Source organism: Seriola dumerili, unplaced genomic scaffold, assembly GCF_002260705.1.
Source record: "Seriola dumerili isolate Sdu_G_001 unplaced genomic scaffold, Sdu_1.0 BDQW01000226.1, whole genome shotgun sequence".
Lineage (NCBI taxonomy): Eukaryota > Metazoa > Chordata > Actinopteri > Carangiformes > Carangidae > Seriola > Seriola dumerili.
In genome coordinates this window covers 1,839,880-1,858,478 of record NW_019174481.1, presented here as the reverse complement: position 1 = coordinate 1,858,478, position 18,599 = coordinate 1,839,880, and the positions used below count along the sequence as shown (strand labels likewise).

The 18,599-nt window shown below is 42.7% G+C and overlaps 1 protein-coding gene across 1 annotated transcript; it reads right to left on the bottom strand.

Annotated features, from left to right (window-relative positions):
* Positions 1-1,957: 1,957 nt before the first annotated feature.
* LOC111228902 (SH3-containing GRB2-like protein 3-interacting protein 1) lies at positions 1,958-18,287 on the bottom strand. Its single transcript, XM_022755013.1, has 22 exons — positions 17,994-18,287; positions 11,791-11,854; positions 11,334-11,379; positions 10,499-10,555; positions 10,100-10,157; positions 9,333-9,508; positions 8,490-8,501; positions 8,091-8,115; positions 7,901-7,964; positions 7,591-7,661; positions 7,418-7,492; positions 6,497-7,333; positions 5,154-5,275; positions 4,854-5,007; positions 4,541-4,567; positions 4,146-4,278; positions 3,662-3,817; positions 3,315-3,447; positions 3,012-3,214; positions 2,649-2,713; positions 2,153-2,317; positions 1,958-2,044 (listed from the first exon to the last, which is right to left on the bottom strand). Exons 1-22 carry the CDS (start codon positions 18,001-18,003, stop codon positions 2,022-2,024), a joined length of 2,676 nt encoding a protein of 891 aa, XP_022610734.1. The 5' UTR covers positions 18,004-18,287; the 3' UTR covers positions 1,958-2,021.
* Positions 18,288-18,599: the final 312 nt, after the last annotated feature.

Here is an 18,599-nt window from a genome sequence, read left to right as displayed (position 1 = left end):
CATCTGGCTCCGCATGTATATAACATCTTAAGGCCCTTTCAAACACACATTCTGTAACATTTAACAGAATAATTTACCCAAACTATTCCAGTGAAAGTAGCAGCTTCGGTTATTCACACAAGTATCGCCTTATTGTTGTAAAACCTGACCCACCACAAATACCAAAGTCCTGTGATGGGAGAAATTTGATGTATGTCAGCATTGCACTTGCCCACAGTGTAATGCTTTTGTTCTTCAGCAGGTCAAACTGCCATGACTGATTTACTGCCGGTATCGGCTCTGTGTTCACATGACCCGTTAATGGCAAAATGCCATCAGAGGTGGTGTTAATGGCTGCATGTGTGGAAGCATGGCAATATAAATGTACTTCAATCCTGAGTACAGAAAAAGGTGTTTTCCAGCACATAAAATATATTTTGTTGAGAAATTATCACAAGGACTAATATTTTAATTTGAGCAAACAAAAATGTATTGTGTGCGCAATAAATTAATTTGTATGTTAGCTATTAGCTACATAAGAACATTAAGTTTTTTGTGTCCAGTCCGAGTGCTAGGAAAATTATCGGTTAGCAGGAAAGAAGGGAAATACCGAGACTGGTAAACACCACAGCCACACATCATTGTTTTCTACAGTGTTGGGTACATTTTTTCAAATTCTGTTTGAAAGTTAGTTTGTACTTTGTTAGCTTGCCGACTAGCCAGGTTGCTAGCTATTTTCTGCGGTAGCTAACTAAGCTACCTTCTTAATTGTCAAGTACATAGCCACAGTATTATAATCATCATTGTAATTCATAAAAAATTAAAAATAAAAAAATAATTTTGTTACTTTTTAAGCTGTTAGGGTGAACTTGTAAACTAACAGAACATATGTAGCAACATTAGCAATATCCTCTCTCTCTGTTTTTGGTTTTTGGAGGGAAATATGCGACTCTTTAGCAGGCAAATGCTCCACTATGTTCACCAGGTAGTTGTTAACTTTGTCTGCTGTTTAGTGATGGGCAGGTACAGTACAGTAGGTTTATTACAACTTTTTTGCTGAAAACCCCTGCCTGCTATGGGCTGCAAAGTTTAAGCATTCAATGTGGAGATAATAAACTAGCATCTTAATTGAGCACTGAATAGTTTTGTTTGCTCAAACCAAATCTTTCCTTGATGACAATTTCTTTACAAAATGTAATTTATGTGCTTGCAAACAACATTTTCCTTCGCTCAAAATGTCCCATCATGCAATCAGGATTCAGGCACAGATATAATTCCACTCGAAAAGCACCTTCAGATTAAGTGTGCTGATGTTAGTCCAGTGCTGCAGGTCATTTTGAACTGTGAACCAACCAATCAAGACTGATAGAATGGGCTGTGACATGTCCAAGGCTCATCTAAACAGAAACACAAATTCTGCTCAGACAACAATAAAGATTGGCCACACATGGTGGAGAAAAAAAAATCTGATTTGAGATGGCAGTGTAAATCAGATATTACCATGTAATCTATAACTTATTAGAATACAAATGCAAAGCAATCCTATACTGCACTTTATCTTTTTTTTCCTTTTTTTTTTACATTTTCCATTCTTTTCCACCTTGTTTAAGATTGTTCTAATATTATATAATCTATTCACATTATCTTTTACAGTGCATTTGCAATGACAACCAGTTAGACAAAAGAAACTGAAATGAATAAGGCTGGATCACTGTATGAATCCACAAATATGTTAACAAGAACAAAGAATCAGGGTTTCCCTATATTTTACTCCATGTAAGCCCATAAGTTTTCCAATTGCACAAAACTAATTAATTGTATTACCTTGCATAAACTCAGCAGCAGTCCGACTACTGAATATGATGTTATAAATTCAAATATCCTGTGTGTGTGTGTTATGGTCTCTTATTCTGTTTAATCTCAACCATTAATTCTAATGGATGCTAAAGATAGAGTTTCAAATGCACGTAGCATGGGATGGATCCATTGTCTTCACAGTCAAAAGCCACTGATTCTCTTGATTCCCTTCACAAACAGGTCCACTAATTATCTGCTAAATATTTCCCTGTGAAGCAAAATGAAACATGTCAGGGGAGTGAAAAACGATCAATTTGTTTCAAAATAAAGACAGTAAGAGACAAAAGTCACATAGATTTCTGATACTCAAACCAACCTGCAGCAAATCTCTTCTTGACCAGCGATAGCCGATAGCCGGTGCCAACCAGCTGGATGTCGCACCCTGACAGTGTGCTTCCCTCACTGGTAAACTGGACTGCCAGCTGGGAGGGTTTACAGGGACCTTCTGTCATCTGGAACCGGCCCAGCAGAGCCCCTACTCCTGCAGGACACGGATAGCTGTAAGTCCAGTGATCTACTTGGTGTAACAAGATAATAAAGGTACATTTTGTAGACTAAAAAACAGGGTATTGATCGTGGATTTCCCACATGGTTTCAGAGTTGGCAGCTTGTCAACATGAGTGACAAATGATGGGGCAGGGACTTGACCAAGTAACTTGTCACAGACAACAAACCTACAACATACCGGCAAAGAGTTGCATACTGTAACTGAGCTCTTGGTTTTAAAATTCAGTAGCACACAGTGAGAATATGATGATGCTGATTGTTTTTGTCATATTCTTCTAAGATGTCCTTGTTAAACAAACACCCACCTCCATTTTCAGATCTGTGAGAGAGGCTGGGAATCTTCCATTGTATCGTCTGCTGCTCTGGATTCCTTTATGGGGAAATCATTGTCACGTTACAGAAGGCATGTTGTCTGATATGCATTAAGCCATAGCGAGTAAATCAGGCCTAGGTCTATGCCCATGCTAACAAAGAAAAAGAAAACAATATACTAATACTTATCTCTATTACTGGCCATTGCGTCAGCAGTTATATACAATTTCCACCAAACAAATAAAGACAGTATATGTCTATAGCTCCTAGGGGCAGGAGATTGTCCTAGGTTGACCTTCACCTCGCTGCACAACCATGTCGAACATTGCGAACACCTAAATACAAGCAGTCCTCACCAGGTGGCAGGTGGGATCATGGCCTGGAGTTTGGCTATGCCTCCGTCCACAGGTACCAGGAAGTTGATGTTGTGTAGTGGCACAGGGGCGGCCATGGCCTCAATGTTGTATTTGTAGTCTATTCTAAGGTCCGTGTTGGTGGCGTCACCTCGCCAGCTCACTGCTAGGTTCAGAGGAGTGGACTGGATCCCCTCTGCTGACACCTGAGACACACAGAAACACAAGACGGTGAGAGAGAGAGAGAGAGAGAGAGAGAGAGGGATGGATAGATACACTACACAGATACAGTATATAGGTCGATACCTGATATTTGATCATATCCACGTTGTAGTATGTTGCCTGAGGCTTCTGTTCAGCCACTTTCCTCAGATGGCTCATCAAGTTTGGCATATTTACCCAGAACTCCTTGGTGTCTACACTGTCTGTTGTGGAATCACTAAGGGATGAGAGTTACATATTTGATTCAGACAATCTTTAATTAGATACTGACTGTATTATAATGCATTATTTATTATAAACAATTACCAGTGGTTCTTGCTTTTCCAGTTCTTTATCAACTGATTTTTGTAACTGACACTTCTGAAGATACGTCGTGACCTATGTTCATATAGTTTAGTGTGCAAGTCAGGCTTTAGCATGCATTTTCCTACCAGCACAGCAGCTGTGGATTGGGGAGGACCTGCTCCAGTCGGCTGTAATTGCTGATGCTAAAGGTGAGGATGGGTTGAGACGGGTGGCTTGCAAAATGCCTGGTTATGCCTGCGGGGAAGGACAGCACCATCTCCCCTGTGATCCTCACAACACATCTGGGAAGAGGGAGAGAAGAGGCACAACTCGGACATTGTGCTGAACAAAAATATACTCTTGCAGAATGTCTTTAGTATCGAAGGTTGCAGTGCAACGTGTATGTGTCGCTACCAGAAACGCATCCACCTTATTAGTCTTTAAAAAGACACTATAAAAGTTTCTCCTCGGTCTCTCCAAAAACTTTTAAATCTTATCTTTCCTTTCGCTTTATTAGCACATTATGATAAAAGTGCTTCACCTTCCTACTCGTGACAAAATCATAAACTGTATAAACTGGCGAGTGCATCTGTAATGTCACACTGTCCAAAAGAGAAAATGTGGGCGTACTTGCTGGGATCAGCGCCTTTAAAGTAGGCATTGATGGTTTCTGTGAAGGCAGCTGCCACTGGTAGAGTGTCCTGGGGACCCATGGTGAGGGGACTGGGTCCTCTGGAGCATCCTGAACACACACACACACACACACACACACACACACACACACACACAGACACACGCAAAAAAAACCCAAAAAAACATTAAACCACATCTATACTCTGCGGTTGTTCCTTGTTTGCTCAAAAGTTCAGCCATGGTTTACACGCAGAGGACAGGGGAGTCTAAACAAACAAAAGCAAAACTGAACCCTCCATTTTGAATGTGGATTCTAGGTGAGTGAGCAGGACATGGGATGGTGTGTGCAGCAATATTTTGGCTTGGTGGACATGAGCGTGGACATGAGCGTGGACATGAGCGTGGACATGAGCGTGGACGAGACCACAGGTAGAAACAGGGCAGGTGCTTTCGGTACATGCACTGGTGGGACTACAGTAGCGTTTTGTGGCTCGACTCACCTTCAAAAGCTAAATAAAACCTGCCGTGGTCAAACCATACCAGAGGCTGTGAGGCCTCTGAGAGAGCAGAGATATGAGGAGAGAATAATGGAGAGGGAAAGGACCATGAGGAAAGGACACAATGATGAGCAACAGACAACGTGGACTCAGACTGAGATGTGACACTAAAGAAAAATGAGAAGACCAGGTTGACTTGCTGGCAGTGTACCTGTGGTGGCCAGGTTAAGGTCCCTCCCTAAAGTTGGAGTGGACGCTGCACTCTGCGAGGTAATGGAGGAGATGGAGGAAGAGCTCTCTGCCCGGGCCAGGGGGGCGAAAGGCGGGGGGCTGCCTGAAACTGGCGGACTGAACGGCCGAGTCTGGAGACAAGACACATACTGTAAATCTGCCGTCTGAGTGAGAGCGAGGAAAAAGAAAGAATTCATTCACCTATGTCATTTAAACAGAATGAAATGTCAAAGGAGAGGAAGGCAAAGAGAGGAATGAGAGGACACTTCACATGTACCAGGTCTGTGATTGGTTTCCCAGGAGGCAGCTTTGGTCGCGAGGACGGTCGAGGAGGAGGAGGCGGAGGGACAGGGCTGCCTCGAGACTGAGGCGTGGCAGGACGAGCTGGAGACGAGGGGCCTGCGGCACATACCAGTGTCTGTAGTTAGCACTGCCTTCAGATCACAGTGAGAGATTTTTTATTCAACAACAACATTTCTATTTATGTAGAGCGTGGCGCTCTGTGAAAATTCAATTTGCATTCTCTTCCGTCAGCTCAACAAAGCTCTGTTTGACTGTCTGAAGAGCTGTGATATCATATTTTATATTTCAATTTCACAATTATTTCAAATATTCCGCCAACCACTACTAAAGGCCAATACACACTGCCGCCAAACAGCATGTGTCAAATCAGTTACCCCTGTTATTTTCTATGGACAACCCCCACACCTGCCCCGGAAAATTTGTTTGGGTTTTTTTTTTTTCCAGAGAAAAGGCCGTTTTGTTCCATAGCAGCTCAACTTCCCTCTCCTCACCTATCGCTGTCTCTTGGGTGTGTGCAATGGATGAGGAGAGACTACTTGAGAAAAATAAAGAGCTATATAAAGAGACATATAAAGAGCTGTATGACCTCTTGTGTTATTACAAAGACAATGGCAAAAAAAAAAAGATATTGCCTGGCGAGTCATAGCTCTGGACATTTGGCACTTCAGGTGAGAAATCAAGTTTAAGAGACAAGTTCATTCCTTTATTCGCCAAGAGTTGGAAAGCCACGCCAATGTTAGCTCTTGTTTTGTTTCTATTTCTATCACTTCTTTTCTTCTACTGAACTTGTTAGCATGCTAACAAGCTAGACGCGGCCCTCATCTGATGATGCCACGTTGCCATAGTGATTCATTGTGGCATCAAGTCTGACCTCTGTTCCCCATGAGAGGATGAAGAAGTACCTGCTGCTCAGAGGCCATATTGACCATGACCACCACCACCTGCTCCCAGCAAGGAAAGACACTCAAAGGGTCGCAGCTGTATATCAGTTACTACAAGCTTGTAAAACTGCTTTCGAGTTCAAAAATTCTCTCAAAAATGTCAAGGTTTATATTTACTGCTCTTCATGAGATGTTGAGTTTTCTGTAGCTGGATCAGATTGCATCTTAACACCAAACAAAAGGTAAACAGATCAGAGAGGATCTGCAATTCAGGCTTCTCTGTGGGATTGTTGGCGGCGCCGATGGCAGCATCATTCTCACTTTTTCAATCAAAGCAGGACAAAGTTTATATTCTTCCCACCAGGTTTCTCAGTATTACAGCAGCATAATTGGCAATTATAAACATTTAGAAAGAGCCCAGAGTACTCACTGCTGCCTGAATAGGGCCCCGGGGAAGACATAATAGACCTGTAGGTGGTTGGCGGGAGAGGAGGTGGCGTTCCCCTGAAGCTCGGTGTCAACTCTCTGGGCGAGCCCACGAAGTCTGGGATATCATCTCTCAGGTACGCACCCTCTGGAGTCCTCTTTCCTCCTGCGCCCCCCAGGACCAGGGGAGAAATGACTCCTGGCCGAGGGGACCTCCGCTCCGCTGGCAGAGGGGGCACGGGGCTGATGGGGACGGGAGAGGAACAGTACTCTGCAAACTGCAGCACCTCTTCATCGATCGCTTCGTCGTCGAGGCAGATCGGGGGCGAATTAGAGGGAGAGAAGTCAGGAGGCAGTGGAGGGGCCGGCTCATCCGGAGGAGGAGGTCCGAGCACGATGGAGGGGGGAGAGTCCGGTGGCGAGAAAGGAGGAGGAGACCCAGGAGAAAAAGGTGGAGGCGAAGGCGGGGGCTCGTTTGGTGGCGGTCCGGGAGAGAGGCAGGGGGTGGAGGGCGTGGACGAGGGCGTGTCTGGGGGAGGAGAGTCCGGTGGCGGAGGCGGAGCGGGTTCATCTGGTGGCGGGGGTCTGTCATCAAGGAAAGTGACCCATCTGGGTGACACCATCTCCTCGCTGGTGCGTGGGCTGTCAACGGGGCCAAACACGTCGTCCAGGTCGGGGCCCGGGGAGCCTCGGTAAGAGGCGGGGGACAGGACGTTCAGGTAGATGGGGGCTGAACTGCGAGCTGCTCTTCCATTGGGTAGATCAGCTGCAATGACTCCAGCGGAGTCTGAAGGATAGCCGTACTGACTTCTCGATGGAATGTTTTTTGGAGGAAGCGGAGGAGGAGCTGCAACAAGGACGACAGTTCAGCTCCGTTCAGCTTCACAGAATGAATATACACTGATGTAACTCCTGGAACAATGAAGCTCACCTCCTGTCGGGAAACTTCTGCTCAGCGGTGATTCTGACCGTGGTCTCGAGTCTCCCCATACGTCAGTAGGAACCACTGTGAATAGGTAATGACAAAGAAACAGTCAGCGCCACCTCAGTGTAAAACTACTGTCTCATTTATTTTGAGTTATTTACTGGTGAAGAGGGACAGACCATCATATCTGGCATATTTGGTCTCTGAAGGCAGCCCAAAGAAGGCAGGGACGTTCTGTGAGAGCCTGTCACTGCGAAAGGAAAAGGACAACAATGAACTGTGACTGCTTAAAACTAAATGGATTATAATTAAGTAACTGCCAGATTGGTCAGTTTTTTTTCCTAATAGGATTATTATGACTATGAAGACGACTTCCTGTTGGCATTGGTGTTGATTCCTGCTCTGCCATTCACACTGTACCACATCTGCACTGGAACCAATAACATACAGACTTATAGGAAAGTATATTTAGTTTGTTTGTGGTCAGACCTCAGCATCTCAGGGGCAGGACTTGGAGTAGGGGTGGAGCGTCTGGGTCTGGCGATCTCCTCACCTATAAGAGAAACATAAAAACTTGCTGCTATTCTTGTGTTTGACCGAATGTCTACAGGAAAAATACACTGCTTCATTGTGAGACTGAGGTTGGGTGAGAAGACGATGTTCTAACTGATGTACTTACAGGACAAATTCCTTTTTATCAGTCCCTGTAAAAGAAACAATCCAAAACAAAGGACAAATTAAGGATACAGATTTAAAAAAAAAGAGTGAAAAAATGTGTATTTGTGATCATCCTGTCATTTTATTCTTCTACTCAATGCTTTGTTATTGTTTTTCTTTTTTCTAAGTTACAAACATTTTCAATTTCCTGAACAGAAGTTTATTTTGCATGGGAAATACTATATATAAATGTTTCACTTGTTCTAAGAAAAATATTTCAGACTCTGCTCAACATTGTCTGAAGATGGATTTTAGTATCCTGTTAAATTCTGCACTGCACGATTTAAAACAGGTCAGGCTATCAAGGCTGTTTCAGGCTGTCTGCTTCCAAAGCAGCCAGCAGATGGAGTGATCAACTCACCGGGCTGCGTCTCTGAGACCAGCAAAAAGGAAGAGAGAACAGACCTGGGTCAGAGAGTGAGTGACAAATCAGTCAAAATGGACACCAACTTAAACTGCACACACCGCACCTCTTTACTTTCACCGCAAAGCCTTAATAATGCAACATGAGCCATAACACCCCGGAGATTACGAGGACAGTACCAGCATCACCTACAACCGACACACACACACACAGAGCTGCACGCTGCAAGTGGCAGGTCGCTCAGCATGTAAGCTCCACTGAGACCAAATCAGTAGGTTTGGAGCTTAGCGTGTGTGTGTGTGTGTGTGTGTGTGTGTGTGTGTGTGTATGTGTGTGTGTGTGTTATGATTACTGTGCATTATGTAACACAGACGCTTTGCCAGACAGGTTCAAGTAAAGCTGTAGCTAAACAGAAAAAAAAAACTGAAGTAACAAAAAGAAGTGATTTTTTTTAAGGCCTAAGAAGAGCACAAACACTGAGGGTGAGACAGCATGCAGAAAAAGGTGAATCCATAATTTGTAAGTGAATTATCATAGGAGGGAACACTTTATAGAGCATCTCCATTAAGTACGCTCATGCCATGCAATCTGTTGATGGTGATGCAAAGATGAAAATGTGTGACAGGCTTACCGGACTTCTCCTCTACAAGACGACAGCAGATAAGTGAGGAGAAAAAAAGACAAACAGAGAGAGAGAGTTAAACAGATATGAGTCATAGTGTAAGTGATACAAATCAACAGCTATTACAAGATCTAATACTGCAGTGTGTGTGTGTGTGTGTGTGTGTGTGTCCTTTCGTACTGTATAGTAGAACAAGAGTGCTGATCAGCAGCGCTCACCAGAGATGGAGAGAGTGCCAGGCCTCCCACTGAGGCTTTTAGCTCGTCCATAGATGGAGGGACACACTTGGCACTGTCCGCCACCAGTGGCTTGATCTTAATTTTGAACTTTTTCTTGCTGTCCTCGTCGTCTTCTGAGTCGCTGGAGGAGAAAAAGTGCTTTCCTTTGGAAGCTGGTGAGTGCTTGTCAAGGACAAAGTAGAATAAGTACAACATGTTAGACGAGAGAAGGAGACTAATTCAATCCTCTGCGGCATTAGAAGCTAATATATCCTTTTAAAATACATAAATTCATCTCAAACACACTGCTCGTGTGCAGAGCGGCACTGCAGCACAGGAGAGAGACGTTCGCTCTGCGTCTCCATCTTCTGCTAACTGACACTGTCTCAGCTAAATCATCCTTCTCAGGGGAAGTCTCCGTGGTGCCAGCTCTCTATGAATCCAATTCAAACATACAGCTGCTGAAACCTGCGGGAGCAAAAACTTAAAATACCAGTGAACTGCGGGTCATTCGTTAATGAGAACTGTGGCTCAGTGACAATCCAAATGTAATGTGGCTCTCACCGGCTGCCCTCCTGCTCCTTTCTTTTTTGCCACTGCAGGGACACGTGATGTGGCGAGAGAAGGAGGGGCAATTGATTTGGCCTATTTAATGCTGAGAAACACTCATCCAATAAGTCACTCAGCCAAACGGGTCAATAGTTTGTGCAGGAGAAAAGTCCCAAGACTGCTCCTGTCACTGCTTCTACTCTTCACTAAAAGGATATCATCGCCCTCGTCACCGGGCCGGAGGCTGAACCCCTCCTCATCCACGTCAGGGGAGGCCTGCATGAGAGAGAGAAGGGTGACAGTCTTTTCTAGTCCATCACACACCGTAACAGAGGCTCTGCTAAAAACCTTCCCTCTGACCAGCTCTGCATATAAATGTGGATCAGATTTCACAGATGTCTTGCCTGAGACAGTCAGCTTCCTGGCCGAAGCTCCTGCTGACTCACAGAATATGCAGCTATCGCTCTATTTGCACTGTTTACTCAGTAATTTAAAACCTAGCGTTACACGACACTGACTGCAACAGCACGCGTATATTTCATGCACAAAGCTGCAGAGTCAAAAACATTAGAAATAAGGGGTATGAGCAAAACAAGGAGTCGGCTGTGCATACTTACATATCTGTCCCAGTCAATCTCCCCATAGAAACCATTGGGAGCCCCATTGGCCTTTTTCTATCAACAAAATGGAGACGAGACAGAACAACAAGAGAATCATTTTACATTTAAGTTAACAAGTAATATTAGCATTAAATGTGCAAGTGCACATTATTGTATAAACAAATAAATAAATAAAATCTGGATCATTGAAGGCAGAGTCTGACTATTACAGATTGGGGTTTGGCCATCATTCCTGTTGGTAATTAATCTACACGAAACTTAATTACTCAGATATATGAATGTAGCAAAATCGCTATTAATAAGTTACACAGGGCAAAAAACACAAGCAGTCAGATGATCAGACAGGTTTTTAGACAAAACCCCAGGTTAGCCAAAGTTATTCAGAAGAGAAAAGAAAAGCAAATGGTGAAATTATTAAATTACCCAAAGCGACAGTACTTCTGTGTTCACACACTTTTCCTGTGCAATGAGGAATTATTACATTTTTACTGAGCTTATGTTTTTGTTTCACTTCTGAATAAAGCGGTTCGGGTAAACTTGCTAAACGGTTGGTTTGTTAATAACCTGTGTGAATGTTGACCACTCATTTTTCTTGCCTCAGACTCATCAGAGAGTTATAACAAAAATCAGACCCACGTTGTAAAAGAACATGAATTATCCTTTAAAAGGCAGTAACAAAACTTTGTTGCAACACAATGTCAATCAGTGGCAGTTGTACATAAAAATATCAATTAGCACTTTATTATTTAATGTATTTGTATGATTCCTTCTCTTAAATGGCATCAAATCTTTTCAAAGGCAACTGAAAGGACATTTTTAGAAATGTACATACATTTCCTTTCTTTCCACTTCCGGTTCCTTCTTGGTCAGGTGAGCTCCTGTGTGAGGCGACAGGAGAGGGGGAAAAATGCTTTCACAGTACTCAGGTGAATTTTTCTCTTTCCATCTGAGGTATCATCTAATATGAGCCGTCGTACCAATTCCAAAACAATATTTTTTCAATACCTTATTTTGAGAAACACATACTTTTCAATCAAAAAAAAAAAAGAGGGTCAGAGTTCTCAAATGTTAAATATCCAAACACAAGCAGCAATATGAGAACTTTGAATAAAATCTAAATCAGAAACTCTCTCATCAGGGAATGAAAAAAAAAAAAAGATCAGATACAAATTTAGGTTTGATACCCGGTCTCATTCATTTACATTCTCAAAAAGTTGTTTTCAAAGTTGTAACGGCTGTAAGACCTTACATGTTCACTGTGTTACAAGTGTGTGTCTCAGCAAACTCACGTTGTGTCTGTATCCTTGTCTTTCTTTCGTAAACCCAGGGCTTTCCTGGTTCGGTTTTTCAGTCCTAACAAAGTGAACGAGAGAGAGAATAACAACATCACGAAGAATTAATTTAAACTTTTAAAGCCACATATAAAATGAACTGTCTTGTCATTAAAATGCACTTAAAAGCAAATAACACATACAGGTAACAGGCTGGTGTATCCTTGAGGATACACAGGAAATACAGCAACCTCAGTACACTGATATAAATCAACAAACAAACATCATGTCATCTGGAGAGAGCCTCCGCATAAAATGAAGCAATGCAATCCCCTTAAGTGTCCCCTCCCTGACAATACAGACTGGAAAGGAAACACGAGCAAAGGCTGATCAATCTGTCCACTTCATTAGCGAGATTCGACAGAGAGTGGTGGAGAGATCTACTACAGCAGCCCGTCAGCCAAACTGGACACCAGCACCCCTGCAGCACCGACTGTTGGCTCTGCACAGCACTGAAATCAAGACAAGTGGGAGAACCAGCAAAGAGACACAATTCAATGCGTGCAAAACGTTTTCTTGGAGAAGTGAGATTCCATATGTAATATTATAGTCAAACATTTAGAAAACTATGATGTACAATGAATGAAAAGCTCCAATGACACCCATGACAACTCCTGAAACCAGTAGTTACTTTGTAGTGTTAGGTCAGTTTTGAGGAGCTTTGCTGTTTAGTTAAAGGCAGTTTAAGCAGTTTAAGTTAAAGGGCCCTAGTTTTGAAATTATTTTCTGCAGTTTCTATTTTTTGTATTTTGAGAACTTAATTTTTCTTAAATTGAAATTATTTTTTTTTTGCTTTACACACCTGGGGGATATTCCATCAACGTCACTGTGGAAATCTGCACTTACTTGAAAAAGCCTGGTTAGAATTAACGCCGACTTTCACTATTCAGCCGTGTCCAGTCAACGTTAACTCAAACCAGGCTTGAACAAGCTGCATTATGCGCACACACAGACTGCACAAGCAGCCCAGAACAGTCCTAGATGATGTCACAGAAAGAAGGGGGAAACAAGAGCCGTCGTCTTCTCAGCAGCAGAGCAAACCCTGCGTCAGGGTCACCACCAAACAGGGTCACCACCCATCCAGTATAATACATGAATAAAGTAATGTCAAATAAAATCAAACCAGTTACAACTACAGGTGGACTGGAGAAGTTTATCAATGAGCAGTAACTGAAGAGCTCTGTGTGCTGTGAGAAAATACACGTGTGCTCACCTCCTTCAGGTAAAGTCAGTAATACAGCGCTCTGGTAGCTCACCTGGCAGAGCGCACGTCATCAAAGTCAATCATAACCTCAGTGGCACAGGTTTGAGTCTGACCTGCATGTCATCCTTTCTCTCACTGTGATCAGAATATAAAGGCAATAAACGTTCAGTTGTATATTGCCAACTGTAGCCTATATTATAGTCTTTGTTAGCCTATGTTATACGATAACCATCATAGGTAACGAGGCAATAATCAGCAGATTGATCATGCTAATATTCAATCCATTCACTTAGATTTTGGGCTGAAGGTAAAGATGGTTATCTATTATAAAAAACATTAATATGATTGATAGCCTACATTATTAATAATACACAATGTACAACTTCTACATAAATAACCATCTCAGTCTATCCTGTATAATTCATAAACATACAGCCTACACACTAAAAAATAATGTTTTTTCTGGCTGAAGTATCAAACTATTCTTTGGGGGGTCGACCCAAGTCTCTGAACACAGACGTGACAAAGAGACACTTGATGGAGCTGTCTTTTGGGATTCTGTTTGCACCTGTTGGGATTTCATTGCAACACAGCTAAGTTAAGCTTGACAGTTAGCCGGCTACGGAGAGGGCTAGTTCAGCAGGATCAGTTACCATGGTTACTGAGCAGGGAATCCTATAAGCCACAGTGATGTAAGCCGGGAAAGATCTGCCTCGGTGGAATAGGGCCCTGGTTTCTCAAGCCTTTCCTCTCTGGTCCATGACAAGCATGTTTTGCCATATTAGCTTAGTGTGTTATCATGCTAACATTTGCTAATTAGCGTGAAACTTTGGGGCAAAGCTAGGTGGAGAGACTTTCACTGGATAAGACCTGGACCAGCTGGTGCTGCTCGACAATATGTCAAAGGACCACAACGCAGGTATGGTTCATCCTCTGGGGATCATGAATGTTTCATGGTAATTCTTCTAATAGCTATTGAGATATTTTGGTCCGAACCGAAGTGTTCTTGAGAAATTGTGGATCCTAATGGATGAACTCACACTGACAACTCTGCTTTTCTCAGGTCAAAGGTTTAGATACACTTAATGATAACATCTCTGATAAAGGAAAGCACTTTTCAAAGTTTATAAAAAAACGATATTTTCCATGTAAGGACGTAAAATGGCAGACATCTAAAAAAAATTTTTTCTATTTTGATTTATTGGCTGTGCTGCATGTTTTCCCCAAACAGGCAACTGACAGGTTTACATAACAGTGTTTTAGACGACCAGTGAGCACAGTGGATTCTCACATCCATACAAGAGCAACAGGGACACGTGATGGACAGTTGGGTGGATGAACATTTTGTGCTTTTCAGAGGCAGCTCGGTTTCTTCGTTCATCATCTCTTTTTGCAATCTGTGGGCTGTGTTTCAAACTGGAACACACATTTTGGATTGTTGATGGCTCATTTACTTCATGACAAGATTTTTCTATACACAGTCCTCTCCTCTCTAATGTTGTGGTGTTTTAATGCTTACTTTAAAATGAATCTGACCTCAAAATCAAAATAAATAGTGAATCACTGATTTGCATTTTATATATAAATATCAAGACTAATAGGATAAATGTGAAGATGGTGCACTGTGGCCCATTCAGTTGGGAGGAAGCTCTCCTGGGTACTGAAGGACATGTCAGGGCCTGTGATGTATTAGTAGCTAGCTGGGCTGCTCAATAGCAGATAACAGATTATTCCTGCATCATGGCTCTTCATCAATGGAGACGGCTCTGTACAGTGATCCTTCTGTCCACTCCCAACCTGCATGTGTCCTGTGTGATGAGGAATAAAAATAGAGAATCGATCCTGACATTGATACGTAAGAAACCTGCTCTATGTGACACACACTGAAGCAGCACGTCACTGACTGCATGGCAATGTTGTGCATCAGAGGACTACTTGTTTTTGTCACCCATTTACAAAGTCTGCCTGAGGAGAGCTCTAAAACACTCATTAAACAGATGGATCATAGTAATTATGTAATTAGTATTAGCTGTAAATATACTTGAGTTCGGTTAATTCACAGTTTTTTACCAGGAACAGAGTGATTATTTCACATTTTTCCCTCCGTACTACAAATGGCACATACTTAATATTGCTGCAGAGCATTTACCAGTATAACATAACAAGATGCACCACCATTTTTACTGTAGCACAACTTTCTAAATAGGGTTTCACACAGGACCGTCATAATTTTCAGATTTTCACTACAGAATTATCGTGGCCAAAAGAATTCAAGTTGACGATATTATTGCTATATCTGTAGAAAATTTGAAATAATAATAATAATAATAATAATGAGGCTATTTGTCAAATTCATCTTTAACTTTGTTTGTTTTGTTTTTAGTCTCTTTTTTGGCAAATGAATTAGACTCAAATATGAGTGTAGGGAGGTGGAAAGAGAGTCACTAACTGTAACTGTTCAAAAACATACAAAAAGAACAATTACATGTAATGATGAAAAGGCGACCTGATAATCTGATGAACAAAAGATCTACAAGGCCAAACATCTGCCATCTTGAAATGATCATATGTGTATGATTAACACAATATCAATATTTCTTTTTTTTTTTTAAATATCACGGTAATCGTCAATACTGGTAAATCCCAACACCCCTAGTTTCAATGCACATTATCAAGCTTCTAGACATATGTAAACAATGTTTGCACAACAGTTGCTTAGACTGAAGCCATTTCTCTCTGTGGTCAATGTCCAGATGTCTCTTTAAGACTCAAGATCATTAAACAGCAACTTTTTAAATCTAAATAACTTTGAGAAAAAAGTGACGCCTGCACACTGACTCCAAACCACACGCTGGTTTCCCCGTAGCTTTGCATCTATTACTCTGCCACAAAATATTATCCTTTTCATGACATCCAACTTTACTACTTTGAAAAAAAATTAATTCTTAACTCAGGGTCCACTTACTGAATTTCAGCCGCATATTGTGGCTTTCATATCAACAGATGATGCAGCTGAAAGCTCTGGAAATAATCTAAGTAACTGATGTAAGATTTCCCCCGGAGCTTTCAGCTGCGTCTGAGGAAAGTGTCCCATGATTTTTATAAATTCCTACAGCAGACGGTCTGTCAGTTTTCCACGCTGCCTGTCAGTTGTGAAAAGGTGTGAAAATTATCCTCTTGTCGTTCTTTACACACGAACCTTTGCCACAGCAACACTGCCTACTTCAACAACTCGGCAGCCAGTGATAGAGAGACGGTTCGAAATGAAGAATAAAGACAGGAGCAGTACAACCAAGGTCAGGACCGACTAGTCTTGAACATTGTCCTGGACAGATTTGCTCATCATGTCACAGCACTGATGCACTTTCCATGCACTCCAGTTCCTGTGCTTCAATTTCTTTTTGAAGGAACACCTTTGTGGCACCTGTAAGTTCAACATTTTATTCTCTGTATTGTTGTTCTGACCTTTATTATATTTGTAATTTGACAATGTTAAACTATAGAAATATTTCACTTTACCACTGAACATCTAACAACTGAACTTCTTCTTTGTGAGCTGGCAAACAAACAAGTGGCACATTGCCTCCACCTACTGATCTCTTGTACCAGTGAACTGCTGGTTTATCCTATAGCTCTGTTCTTCTTCTACAGCTTTTCCACCCACTTCATTCCACAAACACGGTCAGGTGATCCATTCTACACTTTTTCCTCTTTGTAAATGTTCACTGCAACGGAGCACCCATCTCAACATGGTCTCAAATATTCAAACATTAACTGCAACCTTGCTGCAAGCTCTGGAAAATGATCAGCAGTAAAATAATGTATGTGATACTTTTATTTAAGTGTCGGAGACAAAAAATCAGCAGTATCATCCTAGAAGTAAACTTACAGTTCAAAAAAGGGTCATTTGGACAAATTAATAATAATCCATGTTCCTGAGATACTGTATTTGATGATATTGATAAACGCACATGCTGCATTAACAAGAAGGTGGTTATTGCTGCAGCCATGTTTGAGTCCAAATAACATGTACTGAATGTCCCTAACTCCACCTGACAGCCTTCGCTGGGTAATTAGCAATGCACGTGTAGCTAACAAAGGCCATGATAGGCATGTGACATCTGTGTTGAGTGTGGATTTCTTCGAGCTGAGTACAATATCATGGCAGGCTGACTGGAGGCCTTTTGCTAATAATAGCCACCTTCCATTACCACGTTGGCATTAATGGATGGTAAAGGCCCAGCATCTGTCATGCAGGGTTAGATCTATATTTTAGTTCCTCTATCATAGTTTATAAAGCACTGCACCGCATTCCACCACTGTTAACTTTGGTCCTATATGCAACCTGGGTGCCTAGTAATGTATGGTTTAAGGTTCACTTATCCGATTGGCATGAAATAATATTATGCACTGATGGCAACAGCAGCAGGGGTATGAATGAGTGCAGCTTCCTGGACCGCTCAGACTTCTCCTCAAATAAGCATTTATATGACACCGACTGAACGTGTAACTAAAGACAGAACTATAATCCGCGCATGCAAACAGAGACATGCACAGTCACATGTGTGAACTCACACCAACACAGCAGGACATCAGCAAGTGCAGGTCCTACACTGCTGCGAATGTCAGTTCTGCCTTCCTCACACATCTTCGCTTTCATCTCACATGCATTTTCTCTCAATCTGTCACAAACGTCTCATAGACACACACACACACACACACACACACACACACACACACACACACACACACACACACACACACACACACAACGGCCACATTGTCACACTGGTCCTGTATATAGCTCAGTTGGTCCAGAGGTCCACACGGCAAGACAGATCACATCACTGGATTCATGAGCTTTAATGGCCCAGCAGGACACGAGAGGGCAGGGAGAGGACGCAGGGGTACAAAACATGGAAAATGAAGGAGGAGTAGGAGTGTACAGATAATTCACCTTGCATCATGATTGCAGATTTTCATCCTACGTTGCCCTCCGGTGTGCAGGCGAACAGAAATGGAGAAATCCAGTCGGTCAAAGGATGCCTGGGCAGGGCATAGCTAATTCTGCACAGCTCCCCAGCGAAGCACGATGTTGATTCCCTCCACCCCCAAGGGCCCAAGCCCCAGACACCCGCACAGGGAGGTGGGGTGGGGGCAGAGCTGAAAGGCAGCAGCAGCGGCGGAGGACACAGTGAGAAGAGACAACCGAGGAATATGCAGCAGATCGGGGGGAAGGGGGTCCTCTCAGTGTGCGCGTTAGGCCCCGGACGCCCGAGCAGCACCGACACACGCCATCTCTGAGAGGGGGGGATGCTGAGGAAAGGCAAAGGGAAAAAAAAAAAACAGAGCGGTACAGAGAGAGAGAGAGAGAGAGAGGCAGAGAGGAAGAGAAAGACTGGGAGAGAGAGGGGAGGAGGGAGGGAGTGGGAGGCTCGCTGATGTCACATCTGCACTAAACCAATCCCTGCAACCATGGTCACATGGCTGCTGTCCCCTGATGCCTTAGCACCTCTCGGCTTGCCTCAAGCAGACACTCCACAGTCAACTGCATACATATTAT

What these genes read in the sequence shown, in the direction of transcription:
- LOC111228902 (XM_022755013.1), bottom strand. An exon ending in CAGAAGTTTCCCGACAGGAG is followed by an intron (nt 7,334 to 7,417) that starts GTGAGCTTCATT and finishes TCCTTGTTGCAG; the next exon opens with CTCCTCCTCCGCTTCCTCCA. An exon ending in CAAGAAGAGATTTGCTGCAG is followed by an intron (nt 2,045 to 2,152) that starts GTTGGTTTGAGT and finishes TTTGCTTCACAG; the next exon opens with GGAAATATTTAGCAGATAAT.